At 40.2% G+C, this 21,812-nt stretch overlaps 1 protein-coding gene and 1 non-coding gene across 4 annotated transcripts; one reads left to right on the forward strand and one right to left on the reverse strand.

The window, feature by feature from the left end:
• Positions 1-8,335: 8,335 nt before the first annotated feature.
• Positions 8,336-20,653, reverse strand: gpt (glutamic--pyruvic transaminase). 3 transcript variants are annotated; one of them, XM_030775453.1, is made up of 12 exons: positions 20,558-20,653; positions 19,852-20,041; positions 14,877-14,966; positions 14,594-14,702; positions 14,100-14,233; positions 11,893-12,136; positions 11,476-11,555; positions 11,053-11,189; positions 10,723-10,897; positions 9,368-9,523; positions 9,149-9,261; positions 8,336-8,887 (listed from the first exon to the last, which is right to left on the reverse strand). In XM_030775453.1, the coding sequence occupies exons 2-12, from the start codon at positions 19,990-19,992 to the stop codon at positions 8,797-8,799; spliced, it is 1,470 nt and encodes a 489-aa protein (XP_030631313.1). In that variant the 5' UTR covers positions 19,993-20,041; positions 20,558-20,653; the 3' UTR covers positions 8,336-8,796. The 3 variants fall into 3 exon arrangements, with proteins under 3 accessions (XP_030631313.1, XP_030631314.1, XP_030631312.1); XM_030775454.1 differs by having other exon boundaries at positions 19,852-20,044; positions 20,558-20,651; XM_030775452.1 differs by lacking the exon at positions 20,558-20,653 and having other exon boundaries at positions 19,852-20,249.
• Positions 13,011-13,082, forward strand: trnap-cgg (transfer RNA proline (anticodon CGG)). The gene has a single exon. It is a non-coding gene; the product is annotated as a tRNA-Pro (tRNA).
• Positions 20,654-21,812: the final 1,159 nt, after the last annotated feature.

The following is a 21,812-nucleotide window of genomic DNA, read 5'->3' on the forward strand; positions in this document are numbered from 1 at the left end:
CAGACATACACACACATTTATTCTGTCAATGACTCAGTGATCATCGGTGGTCCAGCTGGCATAGACAGAGGTTCACTCAGCGTGGTTGGACCATTTTCAGTGTCTGTGAGTCACATGATAACTTCAGATGCTCAGCAACCAAAAGTCTCTTGTCTCAGAAAGTGAAAAACCAGAAACAACTTTTCTTGTTTCGCTCCACCAATCTCTCATACTTTGTTATCACAGCAGAGCATTCTGGGTAATGGCTGCCGTACACTGTAAAACTTCTATGTTTGTGACACGTTTGTGACACGTTTGTGATATTTGGAATGATGGCCTACCTGCGAAGGACAAAAAGGATTTCAAAGTGTCTTCTAATGCATGTTGTCACTCCAATAGGTGAATGGCAAGAAATTGCATCATTGGTATGAACTGAGTGATCCAATTTGTTGCTTTCCTCTTGTCAATCAAAAAATCTTGACATGTTGTCTAAATTTCTGCAGTTGGCACAGATACTCAAGCAGTGTACCAGAGTAGCCCACCAACAAACAAGTAAATACTTGATGCCCTAAGAAGCACCCAATCCAATTAACCAACACTTACAACATTAGACAGCAGTGGTGTAGTGAACAGTGGCTGTATTTCCACAACTCTCACTTCAGTATAAGGAGCAGGTTTAGACTGGCATAAAAAGACATGGTTCACGGACCTGTTAATAATTTTTTCATTCAGTTTAAAGGTGTGTAGTTCTACATCATACTACAGTGGATCTGTAATGTGCGGGAACCATCAGTTAAGCAAACAGTTAGCAAAACCTGATCATCCATTTGAGAACCAATGTGATTCAGTGTGTTTGGCATGTAGCTGAATGCATTTAGAATGTACTGACATGGTTGAGTCTATTGAATATGCATTGGAATGGTTGATCACGTTATGCATGTTTGGTTGATTGTGCTGAGAAAACATTGGCATATTTAGACATGTTGAGTATGCATTGGTATGGCTGACTATATTGAATAGTCATTGGTCTGGTTGGGTTTGTTGAATCTGCATGGGTATGGCTGATCATGAAAACTGTGTATTGGTTGAGTGTGTTGATTAAGCACTGGCATTTTTGGCTGTGAGGAGCATGCATTGGTATGGCTGAGTGTGTTAAACATGCGTTAGTATCATTGACATGTTAAGCATGTATTCACATGACTGCGGGTATTACAGAGCTAATATCTGGGTTGAGATGCTTGCCTAAAACAACACTAGACACAGGTGCTGTTGACTGATTTCAAGACAGATATCCTTGAGGTTCAATCTCAGCTATTAGATAGTAAGATCATTTCCTCACCATTCAACCACTGTTTCAGAGAACAAACATACAAACAAACAGTTCAGAGGAACTCCGTAATGACGGATTCACTACACCGCTGGTGGCACTGGCATGGTTTAGACGTGTAACTGATATGGTTTGAGGGTGATTCTGGTGAACAGTTGTCAGTTCATTTCAGATCAGTCAGGGACAGCAGCACAGGCCCCCCTTCTCATTTTGACATCCCGACCAGCCGGCATTTAAAAGCAATGAATAAAACATCAGAGCCAATCCTCTAAAATGACTGACCAGAATCAAATCAGGGTTTTTTTTATTATTTATTTGTCTGTTTGTTTGTTCTGGGCAATATGATAATGTGTGGAACAGCGGGCTGTCAATCTGAGGACGATATTTTGTCAGTTTTAAAGGGGTGTAGGTATGAAATATGTATGAAACATTTATCAACTGCTCGTGAATTTGGACAACACACTGCCAGCAGCAAACTAACACACAAGGTTTTCTACATGAAAAGAGTAAAAAAAAAAAAAAAAAAGATGACGTGTTTTCTCTCTCCAGTGGACAATGTCTTTTCATCTCTAACATACTAATGAAAAAATAATACATTGTGTTTTGATTATTATTGTGTCATGATTATTAAGACAAAATTCAATATCTGATCATTTTTGAAATTGTTTACCTTAGTTTATAAAAATCAATTATTCATAGTTTAGTCTAAGCATATTTTAATGTTATGCTCTGTGTGGCAGTGTTTCCTAATCCTGCATCTGGAGGCTCAGTTCTGTACATTCTCACTCTCTCTCTCCCCCCTGGTAATCCCTGGGTTGGATAATTAGGTGATTAGTTGAATCAGGTGTGTCTGAGCGGGAACAGACGTTAAAGCGCTCTGATCCTCAGGTTTTCTCCCTCACTGTTCAGGATGGCTCTAATAGTAACATATGACAATGAGTCTTAATAGATAGATTAGCTCTCAATTATCTGTCCCCGTCTTTGTTCAGTTATATGTGGTTATTATGAAACAGTTGACCAAGTGTCAAGAACCTTTCAATTGTAAGAAACATGCAAACAAAACACCACACAAATTAGCCAATTAGCTGTTTCAAATCAGTACAAACACCGAATAACATTCTAATCCACTGATGATTTATACTGCATACCCACTCAATATTGCACTGTTCATCTACTCAATTCGCTACTGTGTACACACTGCTGTCTATGCTGTTGCACATGCTGTTGCACATGCACTTTAAAATTGTTTCGCTCAGGACTGTTCATCCACTACACATTCTTATACTCCTATACTCTTATATCTTCTTATATTTTTATATTTCTACATTTCTTTCCTCTATCTATTTATTGCACATGTACATATATATTCCTTTTTATATATCCCCTCATATTACCTTTATATTTACCTTTTATTGTTCTTTTATTATTATCTACTTACTACATTGTGCAAGATGACCTGGCCCCGAGCCCAAGAATTTCATTACTGATAATGATGTCCACATTGTGATCTAGTAAATGACAATAAAACTTGAAACTTGAAACTTGAAACTTGAAACTTGAAACTTGAAACAAGCACGCTTGATGTCTTTGCCTTGTTTTGGTTTGTTTTATTTTTTACCTTATTTATTTTTCAATGAAAACAGTCTCCATGGCTGATCTCCCATGGCTTTTTGTACCTTCTGCTCTTCGATGACTATGTTTCTATTGATGCTTTTGTAAATGCGTTGTCCCAAGACTCAAGAACGTGCCAGAACAGAGCACACACAGATGAAGCCTAAAGTAGAGGAAGAGTGGGAGTCAACTACACTATCACCCCCTCAAAGCATGTCCGTGTGTGGTGCTGTCAATAGCCCTTCCCTGGGGAGGAGATGACTTACATATAGCACTTACTCAACCCTTCCAGAACATTCCTTCCCTTATGTATCCTTTTTCTGACAGCATGTATCAGGAAAGTGTCCATGCATTTTAGAAGAAAAGAAAAGGGTACAAGAGAAACAGAGAACAAGGCCGAAGACACATAAAATGACGAAAAGCAGGTAGTACAGTAGCATCTGGAATAGAAATCACATCCAGTGACATATGATGGTCCTTTTTTTCATTCTTGCCCACCATGTACCTCACAATATGTGTAAAGTGTGAAATACCAGATTATTATTATGATCATACATCAATACTGCCAGATGTGGACATGATTGTCATGGCCACACTTTCAGAAAAGGGCTCCATTTTCCTTTTACATATATATATATATATATATATATATATATATATATATATAAATATATAAAATAACAGAGACACAAACGAAAAACAGTGGTGAATTGGTCACCACCTTCTGCATAGTGCACCTCTTTAAATGAAGTTGCAAGATTTAGCTGGCTACCCTCACATGCATGAGATATACAAGATAGTAATCATTTCAGAATTACAGAAATAAGCCATGCAAAAAGAGCGTATGTAATTTGTCTGCAGAGGAGTGTGTTGCAGACCCGTGTTTGAAGAGACAGTGACTTTGCTGATTCAAATTGAACAAATAATGTACTGAGCACCCAAGATCTTTTGTTCCAACACAAAGTCGAGCCCTTTGATGGAGGAGTATCTGTGAACAAAGTGACACATTTTGAAAAAAAAAAGCAGCTCACATAAGTGAGACTGCACCAATCTTGATCAATGAATCTAGTCTTTGAGTGATTAATTGGAGACAGAGTGCTTCCTAAGGAGTCTGAGAATCAAGACAAGGTGGAGATTGATCACTTCTTGGAACATAACTGTTCCCTGCTTTATTCTCACACTGATTTTCTTTTTTTTTCGCTCTCTCATTCCACCTTTCTTCTCTCCCTTTCATTACTTTAACAACTTCATTGGACATATTGGTTATGGAATGATGTCACGTTGGTCTTACATCCGTGAATGATAAACTTGTATCATGTATGTGGGAGGTGATGCTTGTCACATTCTGTTAATGCTAAAGTCACTCCAGAAAGCTATTGCTTGTTTTTGAAGCATTCAACAAAACTCTGTTTAAAACTGTTTGTGACTACAGAGGGTCAGTGTGTATTCTGTGGACCTGAGATCTGCATGGCAGGCAGATTTGACAGTGTCTTCGACTGGAGTTGTTGTTGTTTTTGGTGAGGGTTTTTTTTCCACTTATGTAATTGTGAATGTGAAGATGATCAGAGCCCCCACTGAGTGCAAAGCTCTCCAGGACTGGCACATGCTTGTACCATGTCTCTCTCCTTCTGGTGCTGCTAAAGACAGTGACAGAGGGGATTCATTACTAATCTACCACTGACCGTGCAAACGGGGAGGAAGAGAGTGAGAGAATCAGACAGAGAGAGAGAGAAAGAGAGAGAGGAGAAAAGGGCTAGGCTGACCAAGTGTTGTGAAGGAGAGAAAGAGCATCTTTGGTTAAGATTATTTGGATAGTTCATAAGCATTGGAAACATAACAACAGAAAGTCCTTGACCTCAAAGCTGTGCTCTTTAGCACAGACAGAATGGCAAACTTGTTCAATCAGAGAACATACAGAAGGCATCCAGATCTTGGCTGCTCTCTTATTGTTTTTCTGTTACAGGTTTTTTACATAGCTTTTCTACTTCTCTCTCTCTCTCTCTCTCTCTCTCTCTCTCTGTCTCTCTCACTCTGTTAGTGGACCTGTCAGACTTTTTAACAGGTAGATATATATTGACTTGCCTTGGGATAAAGTGGTTTACATATTATCCGTCAGTAGAAAATATGGACTGTTTTGGTGTGGTAGAGGGGCAGGTTATGTTCACTCTGCTGAATGCTACATGTCATGCTTACCAGAGAGATTAATAACTGTATTTTGATCATTTATTCAGTCACTTGTGAATATGTAAATTTTAATGTGAATTGTAATGTGTTTTATACAGTGGTGAAATATAAGACTTCTCATGAATGCCCCTTTTTGCTGACAATAAGGTATTATGAAAAGTCAGCATCTCTTTCTCTCTCTCCTCCAAATGCATGATTATTATATGGATTCATGACAGGTTCATATGTTTACATGTGTGCCTGTGTTTGCACTGGTTTTGACTTGTGTGTTGATGAGAGCCCAGAGGGTGTAAATTCGGTCATAACATTCAGACTTGTTTTTCCTTTCCCTCTTCCCATTGTATATCAAACATACAGGAGCAAAAACATCAGGTCTTACTGGTTTGTGATATGACAATTAACCAGTACAGTTCCATTATGTTGCCAAACCAAAAGCTGTAGAAATGTCTTGGTTCTGACATTTTTAATTAGAACTGTGGGAGGGGAAAAAATAATTTTTAAAGACATTTGACACTTTACACTGTAGAGACAGACAGGTACACATAATATACATTGTGTGCATACATAATTAAGGAGTGGTACATCTCTCAACTTTCAGACACCATCACAGAAACAATCTGCATATTTAAACTGCACAACACGTTGGTTCATCAAATGTTCAGACGTCAGTGTCAAGACCCAGGCCCATACTATCGCAGAGAACAATGGAGATGCTGATTGCCAGGAAGGTCCGCTACACAGTCGTCGAGAGGTTTGTTCACAATAAGTATAACAGCCTCTCTAAATGCAGGGCTTAATTGTAGTGTGATGAGAGAAAGGAGAAAGAAATAGAAATTAGCAACGAAAGAAAGAGAGGAGCTGAGTGGAGAGGAGAGGAGGGAGAACAAGAGTCGTGATGCAGAGCAGTTTTCCTCAGCAGTTTTCCTCAGCAGTTTAAGATATAGTCCATTATTATACGTTCGTATAGTACAACCTGTATATTTTAAAAATGCTTATCCAACTCACGCCACAGCTGTAGATAACTGATTATGGTTACAACAAACAGTGCTGCTATCAATGCAAAGTTTACTTTAAAGCTGAGTTTATTTCAGGTGTAACCACAATCGTCCAAATGCTCTTCATGCAGTCGCAAGCGCTACCACATTATGTCTCTGCCTCTGCCTGTTGGCTAACCTATGTCCATTGGTGGGCCCGTACCCTTGGCTACTCAGATACAGGCTACCTCACGGGTCACTTAAGGTAATTAGGTGGAAATAACCTCTTATTATTTGCTACTGATGGTTTAGCACAGTGGCTCTGATGGTAGCTTATGTTTGATTTCTGAACAATAGAGGCTAGGTTAATTTGTGTAGCAGGAGTCGTGTAGGTCGTTGTGAATGTCTTTTATCGCCAGGCTATCATGCCAGCATTTGTTTCTCCACGTCATTTAAAATCATTTGCATTAATGCACACAGTCTCCAGCTCCAACTTACAAATATAGCAAAGAACTAAAATTTGCTGGCAGAACATAAAAAGCGAGGAGGTTCATCAGGGCCTAAATGGCTGAGCTGCAGAACGTGCTAGAATTCTGATGCCGTTAAATGAGATCACTGCCCGGTGCTGTCAGTATCTGTTAAGACGGACACATTTCCACTCGTTTGAGAAGGGCGAGAGGGAGGGAGAGAGTCTTGACTGCTGTGGGGAGGCGCGGAGATTCGGAGGCAGTGGGTGGTATGAGGAAGACATTACGTTAATTAAAGCGGCAGGGCTGTCTCATCACAGCTAATAAGAATGGACAGAGGTCAGTAAGAGGAGAGCAGAGCAGATCCCAAACTGTTCCGAATAAAAGCTCGGACAGGCCTATCGAAAGAGAAATCTGTTACCATCTAATTGTACAAAAAACCCTCGACATGGAATAACCTGGACTTTTTTGGTTCATTTACAACTGTAGAATCATATGAACTAGATAGTATAAAACTATTCAAAAACATGTAAAACAATACAGTGGTTATAGAGCAAACAGAACCAAACTGTGTAAACAATTACAAATATAATTTATAAAGTAAATATGAGGTGTGTAAGCATAACTTTATCTAACATATTGACCATATTCTTATTGTTAATTTACAATGAATGTGTTTTTTTCTCTTTCTATTGTTTCTGTTTTTTTCCCAAATCTACATATTCAGTAAAACACCAGTGGATGTAGTATACGTGTATGTGCTGTCACCCAAAAGCTGCAAGTCATCTTCCGTCATGCAGTTACTCTCTATTCGAAGTGACAAGATCAGCGGCATTTGGACAGCTCTGTGGTGTCAATGTGTTTGTGTGTGTGTGTGTGGATATGTGTGTTTCCACAGTGCAAAGCCAAGTGAGAATTTTGTATTGAGCAGTGAATGGGACCCAAACGCAGCTGAATGCTCTGCTGTTGAGCATGAAACAGAACGACAATAATTAATTCTAGAAAATTCTTATGGAAATACGTCCCTGTGTTGTACACTGCACTGACTCAACCCAATGCGTGGCTGAAATTCACACTTACAGTGGTGACTGTGATACCTCCACAACACACTGGTTTTGCCCCAGAACAAGGTGATGCTGTAATACTGCATGACACATCCACTCTCTCCCTTGTTTTATTCCCTCCTGTTGTTGTTTTTTCTCATTGTTGCTGATGGAGCTTGTTTTGTGCAGTCTAACACACCTGTTTTTAATGATCCGAAGTTTTCACAGATCTACACTGGCTGAATCCTACACACAAACACAATCACGTTTCCAATATGTAAACAACAGGATCCAAACACATCAGGTTTGTGTTATCAGGACCTGTTGTCTGAAAGAGAACGGTGAGAGTGTTTGAACACCGATCTGTGGAGAGCAAGTATGCCCTCCAGTGGCCAAAGGCATTTGGAAAATGTTTCTAGCCATGTCAGCTCTCCTGGCACCTTACTGAACTAAGACAGTGTGTACTGCATGCAGTTTTGGATACACTGTGTTCATGATGGAAGCATTTCAGAATTAGAATATTTTACTGTAATGGGCATTCATGTATTTTAGGGTCATAGAAGGCAAATGCATTGGATACACTGCATTAAAATACATTAGACCACACAGTTCAATCAATACATTTTTAATTGAAAAGAAACTACTAAAAGAAAAATAAAACAGAATGCTATGCCCTGGGGCTGATTTGCCTCTGCGCCGATCTGCTCACCAAGTAAAATTTCATTCTATGACTTCACTCTGACTATTCACTAGCCTTTTATAGTCATTCTTTATTTGAAACAACCCACTTTGGCCAATGCAGATAAACACAAGAAAAACACGCATGCACGCACGCACGCACGCACAAACACGTGCCCACACACACTTTCATGATTCCATGACTGCTGATATTTCCACTTTCTGACACATAACTGCAGTGCAAAGTGCACCTGATTTCCAACATTGTATAGCAATGAATCTGATATATATTTATTAATTTACAAAATTAGTATTACTGCTAAGCTGATTTCTAAAAATCACTACAAAATGTCTGTACCTAAAATATATTTCATGTTGTCTCATTTCAGTACAGTCATATAAGGTAAAGGGAACTGGACTGATGACCATCTGGGCCATAGTGAAGAAGGCACTTGAAGTGGAAGAGGATTCTGGCACTTCTGATTAGTCCCTGTTAATGAGCCTCATTTACTGGTTGGGATGAGGGGAAGTGGTTAAGAGTATTGTTGGGTAAAGCGCTGATGGAACTCCTTCACTTTGTTGAGCAGGACCTTCAGTTTGTCTGCCGATGGTAGAATGGTCATCCTATGTGAGGGGGAATTGGGTGGGAGGACAGAGAGAAAGGGGTTAAAAAAAGAGACACTGAGAATGAGAATTAAAATAAGATTGATACAAGTGATGGTCCTCTGTCGGCTTTTTGTGCTTAAAAGTACAAAATCTTAAGCAAACACAGTTTTAGTCTCATTGTAATGTGCCAACATCAGGATAAATTTGTTACAGACAAAAGATGGTTTCAATATACATATCATTATCAAAACATGTGTTAAGATAGGTGTTAAAAAATACCTAAAGTGGAAAGTGCCATCTTTTTGACCAAAGCCACTGCCAGGAACCAGACAGATCCCTGTCTCCTCCAGCAGTTTCATACAGTAGAACATGTCAGGGGCCACACCCTTTGCCTGCAAACACACACACAAACAGAGAAAGAGAGAGAGTACATGTAATAGGTATGAAAACAGTCTAGATCCAGGGAAAGAGAGAGAGGGAATGAGACGGCAGACAGACCTTGGCCTCCTGGACAGCACGTTCAGGCAGGCTGATGCGGGGGAAGGAGTACATGGCTCCCTGGACCGGGTTACAGCTGATCCCTGGCACTGTGTTCAGAATCTCCTCTGTCATCTTGGCCTTCTCTGCTAGGGCCCTCAGTGTTGCTGTACGCTCCTGAGCAGAAGAGAAGAGAAGAGAAGAGAAGAGAAGAGAAGAGAAGAGAAGAGAAGAGAAGAGAAGAGAAGAGAAGAGAAGAGAAGAGAAGAGAAGAGCGAATGATGAGTGATGAGTGAGAACAGTTGTAAAATTAATCATGAGCAGGGAAAGTTGGAGGAGAGGAAGGGTACAGATTACCTAAAGGAACTGTCTTTATTATCAAAAGGAATTGATTATATAAATGATTAAAGACCCATTTGCTGAGGCAGACAGTTATAGCTGAAATGCCAGTGTCAAGCTTTGACTGCTAGTTCCAACTAAAGCAGCATAAACAATGACAAGTCTACAGCAAACTCCTTCAAGTAGTAAGTCATTTTTGGAGAGAAAAAAAAAGACACATTTCAAAGCTTCTCATAAGAGTTAAAATTGACTCATTTCAGAATATTGTGTTATGTGTGGAGGAGTAACACTTAAACAAAGTGCAAGAGAGAAAGAGGGAGGAGAGAGAGAGAGAGAGAGAGAGAGAGAGAGAGAGAGAGAGAGAGAGAGAGAGAGAAAGAGTTTAGCAAAAAAGGTTGCACACTTTTGAACGACTTGCTCTGTAAACAGGTCAAAAGCAGTTTAATAAGAGAAACTCTGTTTTTATGATGATTTAGCCACAGCCAAGATGCTGCCATCCCAAAATAGCTCTCCCATTTATTAGACACAAATGTGCTAATTTAATCTAATAATGGCTATTGAACAGCAGTCTTTCTGTGCTAGCTCAGAGCTTCAGCAAGCAAAGGCCTTCAACTGAAAGGCAGTCCATTTTATCCCCTGATAGTTTTGAATCCCTAACATACTGTGTATTTCCAGCAAAATGTTGTTGATAGTTTACCTTGATAGTTTAGCTTAGAGACCTTGGCATTTTTACAAAGATTGAACTTGTATTTCAGACAAACATATTTTTATTCACCCATAACTAGTATCCATAATGCATCTGCAATCTATATAAATACACATACGCAGTATATAGAATATGTACAATGTGTAACATTCATCTTGTGTTCTGTCTTATGTATGATGCTCATGTGATGTGCAATGCCAAGGCCTGATCTGACATGGGTTGGGTTTTTTTTGGTCTTGGAGGAGAGGAAGATGCTGAGGTGAAGGAGTGCTGGAAGAATGAACAGACCTTAAGAAAGGTGCTTTGTGGGAAAAAAAAACAGTGAACACACCTTGATGAAAGTAGCATATGAGGGCTCTCCAGGTTGGGGTGGGTTCACCACCAGGTCCATGAGGGCTTGTCCAGGCACAGGTGGACACAAGCGCACAGACACCAGCTTAGTCAGCTGGGCCTTCACATCAGGGTCCATGTTTATGACCTCCATGTAGCCGCCACGGAAGCCACACCTGAGGGAGTGCGTGTGAGAGTGTGAGAAAACAGAGAAAGGATGTGTGAAAGACAAAGAGGATAGAAAGTTGAACAATGTGTGCAATGTGTGTGTGTGTAGCAATGTGTGTGTGTGTGTGTGTGTGTGTGTGTAAAGTGTTAATCACTGACTCACTCTCCCATGTAACACTTGGAGGTAGAGTGGAAAGAGGCCAACTCAACCGTGCTGGAGTACTCTGGACCCATCTCGAACAGCACTTTCTTAAAGGAGTGAAACTGACATCCCTCTGCATACACATTATCCTGATACACCTGAGAGACAGACAGAGAGAGAGAGAAAGAGAAAAAGAGAGAGAGAGAAAGAGAGAGTGTAAAGAGAGAGTCTCAGTGTGTACCATTTGTGTAACATGGAGAAAAAGAGTATGTGTTTCATGAAAGAACAGAAGGGGATAGACTACAGTAATAGGCATTACAGAGAGAAAGGGGAGTTTTCGAACTACAGAAATAAAACAGAAGAATGAGAGTATGAGTGTTGGAAAAGGTTTGATTATGAGAGGACACTAAAGGATGTCCCACCCTTGTGACATCATTGTTTTACCTCATCAGCCATGAGGAAAAGGCCCTCTTTGGCAGCAAAACGAATTACGTCCTCAATGCACTGCCTACTCTGAACTTGACCTATCAGGGGTGAGAATAACTGTGAGTGACATTCAAGTCATCAAAGGACTGTCCCAGAACTATTAATACCTTATATACAATGAAGAGAAATCACCATTTATGTGCCAGTACACATTGTGTAGAATGTACTGGAATGTATGAATGTACTGGATGACAGCAAAAAAATACATATATTATCATTAAAATAATAGAAGAAGAAGAAGAAGAAGAAGAAGAAGAAGAAGAAGAAATTCGAGAAACCATTACATCTCATAAACTTAAAATACGTAGTCATCCTCGACCTGCTTTGTAAATTGGTTCGGTATTAGCATAAACGTAATTACACATAATGAGTTACCGGTTGGGTTGCCGGGGTTTATGATGCAGAGCACGCGGGGGTTGCAGTGTTGCCTGGCGGCCTCCACTGCACGCTTCAGCTCGCTGATGTCCAGGCTCCAGCATTTCTCTTCGTTGAGGTAGTAGTTGATCTGCACAGCACCCAGCTCTGCTAACGCAGCGGAATAGAGTGGGTATTGAGGGATGGAGATCATAACTCCCGTACGAGTGCGCCCTTCGCCGGCGACCAACAACTTCAGTATAGTCTGAGGGAGAAAGAGTGGGAAGAGGGTAACTGATAAAATGTGGGACTGTGGTAACGTTAAACGGGGTTTCTGGTTCAAAATTACATTATTTTTCACTTTAAACCAATACTGGCCAGCCGTGAACGACATATAGATTAGACGCTTTCCAGAATCACAATACTAAATGATAATGCATAAAATTGTTCAGATTCGAATAGGACAGGAAAAGAAATCGTTAAATCATAGCTTTGAGAAATAGTAATAACAGAATTTATGCTATGCTACACAAAATTCCAGGCAGGCCATTAGTGACAAATTGAGCTAATAATAAATTAAATAAATATCAATGAATAAGAGGTTCAGCAGCTGCGACACGCGCTTATACATCATGTAAGCGTTTTTTCTGCTGAAAAGAAGTCTTGCAGAAGACTTCTGTTGTCGGTGAGGCTGGTGGACTGTATACTGTAACATATCACTGTTACCAAGTACTTTATCATGTCATTGCTCTGTGGATCAGAGCGTTCTGTGTGTACCCTAAGTCATCGGCTCTGCCTGTATATGTCTGCAAAGTATCTGAAAACTTCACTTATAATGATCTTCCAAAACTGACTTCATTAATGTAATTTGGTTTTAATTTTGTCAGACAGATATATCTCGGATCACATTTGGCTAACTAAAACCAGCCTCAGGTAGTCCCAGATTTAGTTTGGTGAATTGTTGAAGCACGCCCAGATGTGCTGGTGTTTATTTATTTATTTATCGGCGATATACGTGTATGATTCGCTACGTCTGGCAATGTATGAGCAGACGAATTTTATTCAAATACTATTCAATTTTGTGCTGTAATGTGAAAGTGCCAGCAGACAAATTCGCGCCGTTTTACATAATCTGTGTCGGCTCGTTGGTCTAGGCGTATGATTCTCGCTTCGGGTGCGAGAGGTCCCGGGTTCAATTCCCGGACGAGCCCCTTGGCTTGGTTGGCCTGGGTTTTAGGTTTATATCCTAACGCATGCTCATGCGTTTTTCCTACACAGTCAAGAATAAAACCACCTTCACATAACTCTGTGACAGTGGCTCTTGCAGATGTGGAATTCTCACATTGGCTATGGAAGGCCTTTTGTGAGAAGTGCAGACTGGCAGCAGTTTTCCTTTTGTTGCCATATGTTGCTGCCTCTTCTGTCTGCTGAGGACAATCAAAATTTGTAGTGGTCTTATTGCGTGATTTTTGGGTTCACTGGATCAAGTTCCCAAATGTGACCTATGTACTCCTTGCAAGTTCACTCTTCCAACTCTACAGTAGACTTTGTTTTAACAATATCAATAGCAGGCAAACACTGTAAGACATTAATTCAGTGTTTGTATTGATTCAACATATTCAGTCCCGTTAGAGCTGTAGTCATTTTAGCAAAACTGCACACTAAGTGAAATAGTCGTGTGAGAGTGGTAGGATAGACTCTAGTTGTTCAAACATGTTATTTATGCTTCATTCATCCAGCAGAGTCCCACTGATTGTTCTTTGGCAAACGAGCCCTACAAGCACCAATACTCATTTGACCCAGGTTTGGTGTCATAAAATGTGGATTCAGTCTATATCAAGAATTATTACATTGTAATACCAGTTTATTACACCTTTACAATACATTGCCCTATTCAGAAGGTGTCAATGAAAGCATCCAAAGGGCCATTTCAAATTCATATGTGCATCAAGAATGACTGTGTGTAGCAACAGAGATTAACAGGCATTTAAAAAACACACCAGTGTGATGGCATACATTACATACTAATTATCTGCATGTGCTCTGTATCTAAACCTAGATAGTCTTTGCTCTGTTTCACTGCCTGAACTGATATACATTCATTTACTGTTTTTTTTCCTACTCTTGTTTTTCCATTCTGTTCTGTTCAGCTCCTTTATGGCCACATGTTCTACAGGCAACAGTTTTTCCAGGTGAAAATAAAGAAGGCAGTTGAAACCATGACATACCACAATGCCATCGCTCGCACCAGTGCTGAGGTAGATATTGTCAGGGTCACTGGGAATGCCTCCATCACGCCGCTCAATGTAACGAGCTACGTCCTGTCTAATGCACTCTATCCCCTGACTGGCACTGTAGGCACCTGAGAGAGAGAGAGAGAGAGAGAGAGAGAGAGAGAGAAGGGGATGGAAAACAGGTAAAAATAAGAAAACTGGATGGAGGCCAGGGGAATGCTTTAGCCCTAATGCTGTTTCACTTCAAGCTTTGTTGTTTTGTCTTTGTTCATTGCTTTAACGAAGAAGAGTATTTCCCTCTATAAAGAGTACATGGGAAACTTCTGCCTGCAGATTCAAACCTGCAGACAGAATTCCACATGATAAATTTGTTACATGGATAGTTAAATATTCCTCCATGAAGTGAAAACTCCTCCCATCCTTCAACACATTTTATACAATATACAATATTCAACACAGTTTTGGTGTACACACACACAAACACATACCAATACTGTTACCACCACAGGCCTGTAAAATACGCCGTGCTCGGTTTTTGGTGTCCTCAGGGAAAGTGTTATCATCAAGTAGTTCTGGATAAGTGCACAGCGCCAAGACCTTGAAGAGAAACATATCAGTAAATACCTCTTTATTGTTATCACAGCTCACGGAAATATATCAGGTAACCTTAGACACGACAAAAAAGAGCTTATAAATTATTAGGATCACATTGGATGGTCCCTATCCCTACACATTCATATTCTAAAATGATATACACGATAAGACAGCTACCTGTCTGAAGAAGGTGATTGGCCGTTGACCCATAGCATGGGCGTCGCCTATGTTGGCTTTGATAACCTCGTCAAAAGGCTTCTTCACTCCCTAAGATGCCAAAAAAAAGAGGAACACACACACACACACACACACACATGCACAAACACACGTACAAAACATATCATATTGTGCCATAACACTCCAAAGCTAATGGTAAGGTCATGATAAGTATGTTGGCTACAGTCACACAATAACTTGAAAGCTGCTGAGTCTTTGACCTTTATCTTTTATTACGCAAACAGAACTCAGAGAGTGCTACTATGCCATTTGCCTTATCAGGTTTGAAAACAAGGAGGGGAAAAAAAAAAGCCAGGCAAAGTCTTTTGGTGTCAGTTGGTTCAAACTCTCTTTTTCTCTAACCCTCTTTGTTTACTTATTTTGAAGGACATAGTTAAACTAAAACAACACTAAAGAGCTGTTCTCTCGTTGGACTCAATGTGAATGTTATAATTAGCGTTGCCATTTTCTGGCTTGAACAGAACTAACTCTCCATAAACAGTCTTGTGAGTTCTCAAAAAGAGAAATAAACAAACAAATAAAAATTCTCCTCACATCATTACAACAAAAGTCACAATTTAAACCAAAATAGTATCACAGCACAACTCTGTTTAAGCTTTAAAGCCAGCACTCTAGCAGAAAGATAGATTTGTGAAATGGCCTGTAATTTATAGACTGCATTTCATCATCTGTGGGGTGGCATGCTGTTATCACTTGTCTCAATGCCATTTCTGAAAAAAAAATTCTTGTTAGCGGAGCCAATGCAAGATGTATATATTATGGAGGGATTAAGCAGTGAGGTGAGGCTGCACCCACGGCCAGACGTAACAGTCTTCCAATGAAAAGTGTGAAGACATCAGTGCAGTCTAGGTATCCGTTTGTGTCTTTTACCATAAGAGATTCATTTTGCATAAAACCACAGCACAGTATGTGGAGTGAGACTTTGACAAAACAGTATATACGGACAGATCAATTCCTCTGTTATTCAATATATGTGAGAGACACAAACTGCAGTGACAAAAAGCTGCAATATCTCCATTGGGGTGAATAGTGACTTCTCAGTGCGTCTCTGTTACGTGTCAAGCTGCTCTGTGTCTACAGCTGCTTGGCTTTCGACCAACAAAAGCAGCGTTGCCAGGGGTTAGTGTGGCTGAACACTAAAGATATGTCCACAGACCCTTACACATTCAGTGGGGAGTCTGTCCTCTGTCCAATAGAACTAGCCTCAAAGCACTCATGTCTACACCTCCTACTTGGCAAAAAAATAACTCCAAAAAACATATGTGTCCCACTTGTCTCCCATTGGCTAAGAAAAGGAGATGTTTCCGAGCTTTAACCAATCAGACACAGAAGTCTGAGTTCCACCCTTTGTATTCTTGTGATCTAACCTCCAGTCTCATTCAAACGGGGTGAGGGTGGCTTTATTGGAAACAGAACCAAGCAGAATTGTAGAGTCATGTATCTTTTTTCAGTATGGGGTTCAGTGGAATGTACAGTCAGATTACACAAAAGCTGTCAGTAGAATTCAAAGGTGAAACAGTTTGGATTCTTCAGATCTATCACTACTGTGAAAGAAAGAGAGAGCTATGCACCACCAACACATAAATGAAAATTCTTTTTTTCTTCTCTCTCTCTGTCTGGTTCTGTAAGATATCCAATGCCAACAAACAGTCAAAACAGTATGGCTGTATTGAAGCTGAAGTTTTACTGCCTGAATAAAATAGTGTCAAATAGACTTATCCATCACGTTTGCTCAGAAACTCACTATTTAGATGTGAAACAAACACATTTCTCAATGAAAATGCCTATGTCAGGGCGGTCACCATCCTGCTGAGTGCTATGTGAACAAAAGCTATGAAATGATGGTTAAAATGAAAGAGATGTCCCATATCGACTCCTGTGTAAATGATCAAATCTGTTTTTCTTTCTTGGCCTAAAAAAAAAAAACATGGATGATGATGTCCCGACAGGTAACAAGCAGGTTTGACAATGATCTGTGATTACCACTTTGCCATGAGACTGAGCAGTGTTATTTGACACACACAAAGAGAGAGAGAGTGAGAGAGAAAGAGAGAGAGAGAGAGAAAGAGAGAGAGAGAGAGAGAGAGAGAGAGAACAACCATCATTACGTAGTCCATCAGAAGGGGTAAGTGAAAGCTAGCTTTGTTAAAACTTTCTCACCCTGAAACCTAACACTACTGCAGCGTACAATGGGAACACGGAACGAGAAAAACAAGGCGCCTATTCTCCAAAATCCAACAACAAGGGGCCTTGAAACAAGACATTTGAAAGGCACATTTCAAACTAGACACACAGATCTCACCTGAAACTGGTCCAAAGACTAGACTCTGAAAAGAGTCTCACATTTGTTTTCACAGGTAATGTGCACAGGATACAATATGTAACATTTCAAGTCCCAGTCAGTTACCCATAGGTTCAATTAAAAATCATAACCTTTCCTGCCACCACTCATTTGAGCAGCTCTCTTGTGCAGTTATACTTGCTAATCTTCACATATTGCACTCTTCTGAACCAAGCTGTCGCAATCTTAATATTGAGTCCTTTCTTTCCTGCAAATAGCTCTGTTGACTGTTCAGAGAGGTGCATTAGTGCAAGTGTCATTTCCATCAAAGTCACCCACCCATCTTTTAATGGACTTTAAACTGTTATTCACTGTTATGGCCCAGACACTTCTTGGATACAGTGACCAATTTAGGGAGAGATAATGGCAAACATAGGAACCTCTCTGTTCCCATGACGACCTTTCACTGTCTGATGACCTAGGTCCTCCCCTACCCTGGGTCATGACCTAAGCAATAAATTAGCCTATTCCCACTAGAAAATGCTGCCAGGCTTTGACCCCTCATCTTAAGACACAACAGAAATAGTAGACTTTAAATGGAATATGTGGGTGGGTTTTGGCAAGGATGAAGTTTGGATAACAACTGATGTTGGCTCTAAATGTTCCTATGTCTGATGGAAATTAGCGTGCAGGTTCCAGCATTAAAGAAGCTTCCGAATGATCACCTATTGGAAATCTACCTTACTACAAGATTGTGTTCCGGCTCTTTTCTAACACAGCTGGGTTTAATATTCAAATACTCCAAAAGATCTTCATTGAATGAAACTGGAGTGTTAGATTAAAACTGGAACAGTGTTCTACAAGAGTGTGGATTTCTAGGAGAAGAAACAGATATCCTTGCAGAAGAGCAAAATCTATGTTTTTATCTGCTCTCTATTACAGAGATACCAGCTACACTGAGAAGTTAGGAACCTATGTGCAGCAGAGCAAGTTTTGCCTACGGCCAAAAGAGAATTTGATGCCATAAGAAAGATGATGAACGTGTTTAAGATTTTAGGTAAACCCAATCTCTGTTGCAGGGTGGACTTTCACCTCTTTCTCTCTGGGAAGGTGAGTCTACACTGCTAAGAGCAAACAATGACTGGTTAAAGTGAATAAAAGTGGGGTGGGAGAGCAAGATAATGGAAAGGGGGAGGCTTCCTACTGTCCACATACGTAAAGGGTTTTGCGTCACCGTGTTCGCTCCATGCTGGCAACTGCATCAGCCTGGTCCGCTTGATGATGACAGTCAAATCTTGCATAATTGTTTGATTTGCAGTAACAGCTAGCTAAGCATTCTTGCTGTTTGCATGAACAGTGATGGCAAAACTGTGACCGAACAGGGAAATGATCGACCAGTAGACTTTGAAACATGGGTGTGCGAGTAGGCGTGCGGACAAACATCATACTATATTCCTACATTGCCATGGACACAATGTGCCCATATCCGCTGGTCTGGTCTCTTCCCCCATTTATTCTAATAATGGAAAAGATCAGGGGAGGTTAGAAAAACTGATCCTGAATCAGCTGTTATGAGGCTAATATGCTTCAGCCTAATGTGATAGGCACTGACACTACACTTTGGGCAGACTCCTTTCTGTTGTACTAAGAGGAAATGACTGTAACAGGAAAACAGGCTCATTCAGCATTTTTTGAGAACACATTTAATTGCTGAGGTCTGCTTAAAATAACGGTGCGAACATTAAAAAAGGTTGCCATCACTAATGAGCATGCTGAGGACAGAGTGCAGGGGGGTGGGCTGTCACATGACCTTAATCACTCCAGTCACTGGGAAGCAATCAGCGTGCCACTTGTTTTTGTGCTACCGTAAACCAGACTCACAAGATCTAATCACCTTTGCCTCAAGAGAGAAAATCTGTGTCATCAGAAACATCAGTATTGGGTAAATTAGGATTTCTCATAGTGTTGCTTCATAATTTTTTTTAACTGTTGAGCCTGAGTTGATCAAGATAAAGAAATACAACTCTCGAAACTGTCGAAGGTTTTGGTGTTTCAGACAGTGAAGAATGTATCAGTGGAATGACTGAGGGTTTCTAGGGACTGAGCTGAGGTTGTGCTGTAATGCTATAGTTTGATCATTGCTTACTAGACAGTGGAGAAACTCCATCTGGGACATTAGACGTCATTTTGCAATGTTGTCCTTGTTTGTTCTCATAAAATTTGCAACAAGAATGGCTCTAACAACAGACATTGAGAGGTCATTCTAACCAGTCACTATGATAGTAGATGTAATTGTCTTGCATAATTTAATTGTCTGTACAATGTAGTCAAATAAAACTAAAGAAGACCTTAATCTAATTCAAAAGAGTACCAGATAATTTTTTTATCAATCACTATTCACACATTATGCCACCATTTTAGACTATTTTCCTTTGGCAAAGATAAAAAAAATCACTTACTTTTCAAGTCTTTTGAAACCAGTGTTGCGTTAAAATAAATATATGCAGTCAGATTTAAAAGTCAGGCTTGCAAAGAAAGATGAAGCTTTTGACTCAGGGTTATCTTGACCAGAAGACATCTCTACAGTCTTATAAACTAAAGTAGGAAATAAACATCCGTTAAGTCCACTCTTACCTCCTTGAGTTCTTTCTCTATTTGCACGGCACGCTGCACAATGGGTCCGCGGACGGCATACTCGACCTTCTTCACACTGGCGTTCATAGTGTCAAGAGTGAGCACTTTGCCCCGTCTGGGCACCGCACCATTCTCGGACATTTTTCGATATATGAGCCCGCACCGGGTCGTTGAGAGTCCAGAAAACGTCCTGCTGGAGGAAGAATGTGGAGACTGAAGGGAAGGATTCACCATCCCACAACCGGCACACTTTAATTGCCTCGTGGGGTAAATTACGGTCGCGCTGTCGCACAGCGGACTTCTCCCTCGAGCTACCACCCATATGATTCTGCGGAGCAACATTTGTCCCCCCTAAAGTGGACCACCTCAGAAGGTAGCACAACTTTAAGTTATAATCAAAACTTTCTGTGCTCTTAGAAATGCAGCCTGAAGAGATAGTGAAACGGAGCCTCAAGCTGCTCGCAGAGTTTGCTACACACTCTAAAAACTACGCCAAAAGACCTTTGTACCGTAACAGATAGTAACAGATCTCGTAAGGCGAGAGACTGGTGCTCCGAGGCCACTGACTGAGTTCACACTGACCGAACTCAGACAGGTCTCTGATACGTTAATCTGACAAAAAGAAATTGTTTTCATGACAGCCTTATCATACATGTTGAGGATTTTATACAACCCACTTAAACCTCCTCCCATTGGTATTACGCACCAGAAGTGGACCGGGAGCCTCTCCGGTTACCGAGACGACCGACACCAGGCATGAACCAATACCGATATTCCGTGTCCGTTTAAATTTATGTTCTCATCTTTGAAGGACTTCCTTCATCCGTGAGTAACTCCTCTTTCGGGAGATTTTGGGAGGAGACTTTCAGTGCAATAAAGAGAATATAAAGCACGTTCGGCTCCACCCATGTTGGCGGACGACTTCTCTGGGCCTTGGATAAGTACACAGGGTCCAGGATGTGTACAGGCGCTGCTACACGGATGTACAGGTCATGCACAGAAGAGAAATAAGCATCAGCACTTTGCGCACTGAAAGTCGGCAGGCGTGAAAGGAACACTTTTTTTGCTTTAAAGATAAGCCAAAATACGTTCTCTTATATCGGCTCGGGTCGGAGTATGGGCTAGACGACTAAAATACCTGGCAGGTTCATCTGTCTTTTTGATTTTGACGTTTGAACCTGGACTCAAAGACTGGGTTTTCTCTTTCTCCTTTTCTGAATTGCAAACTCAAACGTTAAAGAGGATGTTTACGGTGTGGCTCTTTTCTTTTCTTTTCTTTTCTTATTTTTTTAATCTAAAGGCAGTTATTCAATACGAAAGATTTCATTTCAATTTAATTTAATTTAATTCAGTCCACAGAACGAAAGCTAAAACAGCTAAAGTGACTCATACGAACTCATGAGCAGGAATATATTACATATGTAAGCAAATTTCAGTAAGTGATCAGTTCAAACCCTCAAAGTCAGACGAGGAAATGTTCTCACTCGTCCAAAATTAGTGCTTTAACGCAAGAATGACCCACCTTACTTCGACATGGAATTTTTTTTAGTCACAGGGTCAATGTCATATTTTTGAGTCACAGGATCTATGTCAGCATGCAACACTGAAAAGTCAACTAACAGATGTCCATAATAATACAATAATAACAAGCTATTAGTGACTTCCTGATCAAATTAAGCATTAGATCCAATTCCTAAAAAAGTTCCTCTTGAGTTCTGTCAAAGAAAGATATCTCAGAATTTCTTATTAATTTATGCATGCAATGATTAATATAAATTAATATGCATTTATAAATAAACAAAATGGATTTAGGACATAGAGCCAAGGAAACTTTGTGAACCAGGGAGTTGGCTCATGCTTTGTCTATGTCTGTGGCAAGAAAAACAGCTAAATGAGATTAATTTCAGATACACAGAATTTCTTTACGAATTCCTCTTTGGGAATTAATAATGCATAAATAC

Source organism: Chanos chanos, chromosome 5, assembly GCF_902362185.1.
Source record: "Chanos chanos chromosome 5, fChaCha1.1, whole genome shotgun sequence".
NCBI lineage: Eukaryota > Metazoa > Chordata > Actinopteri > Gonorynchiformes > Chanidae > Chanos > Chanos chanos.

Excerpts from the sequence above, each read along its gene's own strand:
- gpt (XM_030775452.1), bottom strand. The coding sequence starts at position 20,193 with ATGTTGCTCCGCAGAATCATATGGGTGGTAGCTCGAGGGAGAAGTCCG. Across the intron at positions 12,137-14,099 it reads GTGCGAGCGATGGCATTGTG|ACTATACTGAAGTTGTTGGT; the intron begins GTATGTCATGGT and ends TTTCTCCCTCAG. Across the intron at positions 9,262-9,367 it reads GTGCTGTCCAGGAGGCCAAG|GCAAAGGGTGTGGCCCCTGA; the intron begins GTCTGTCTGCCG and ends GTGTGTTTGCAG.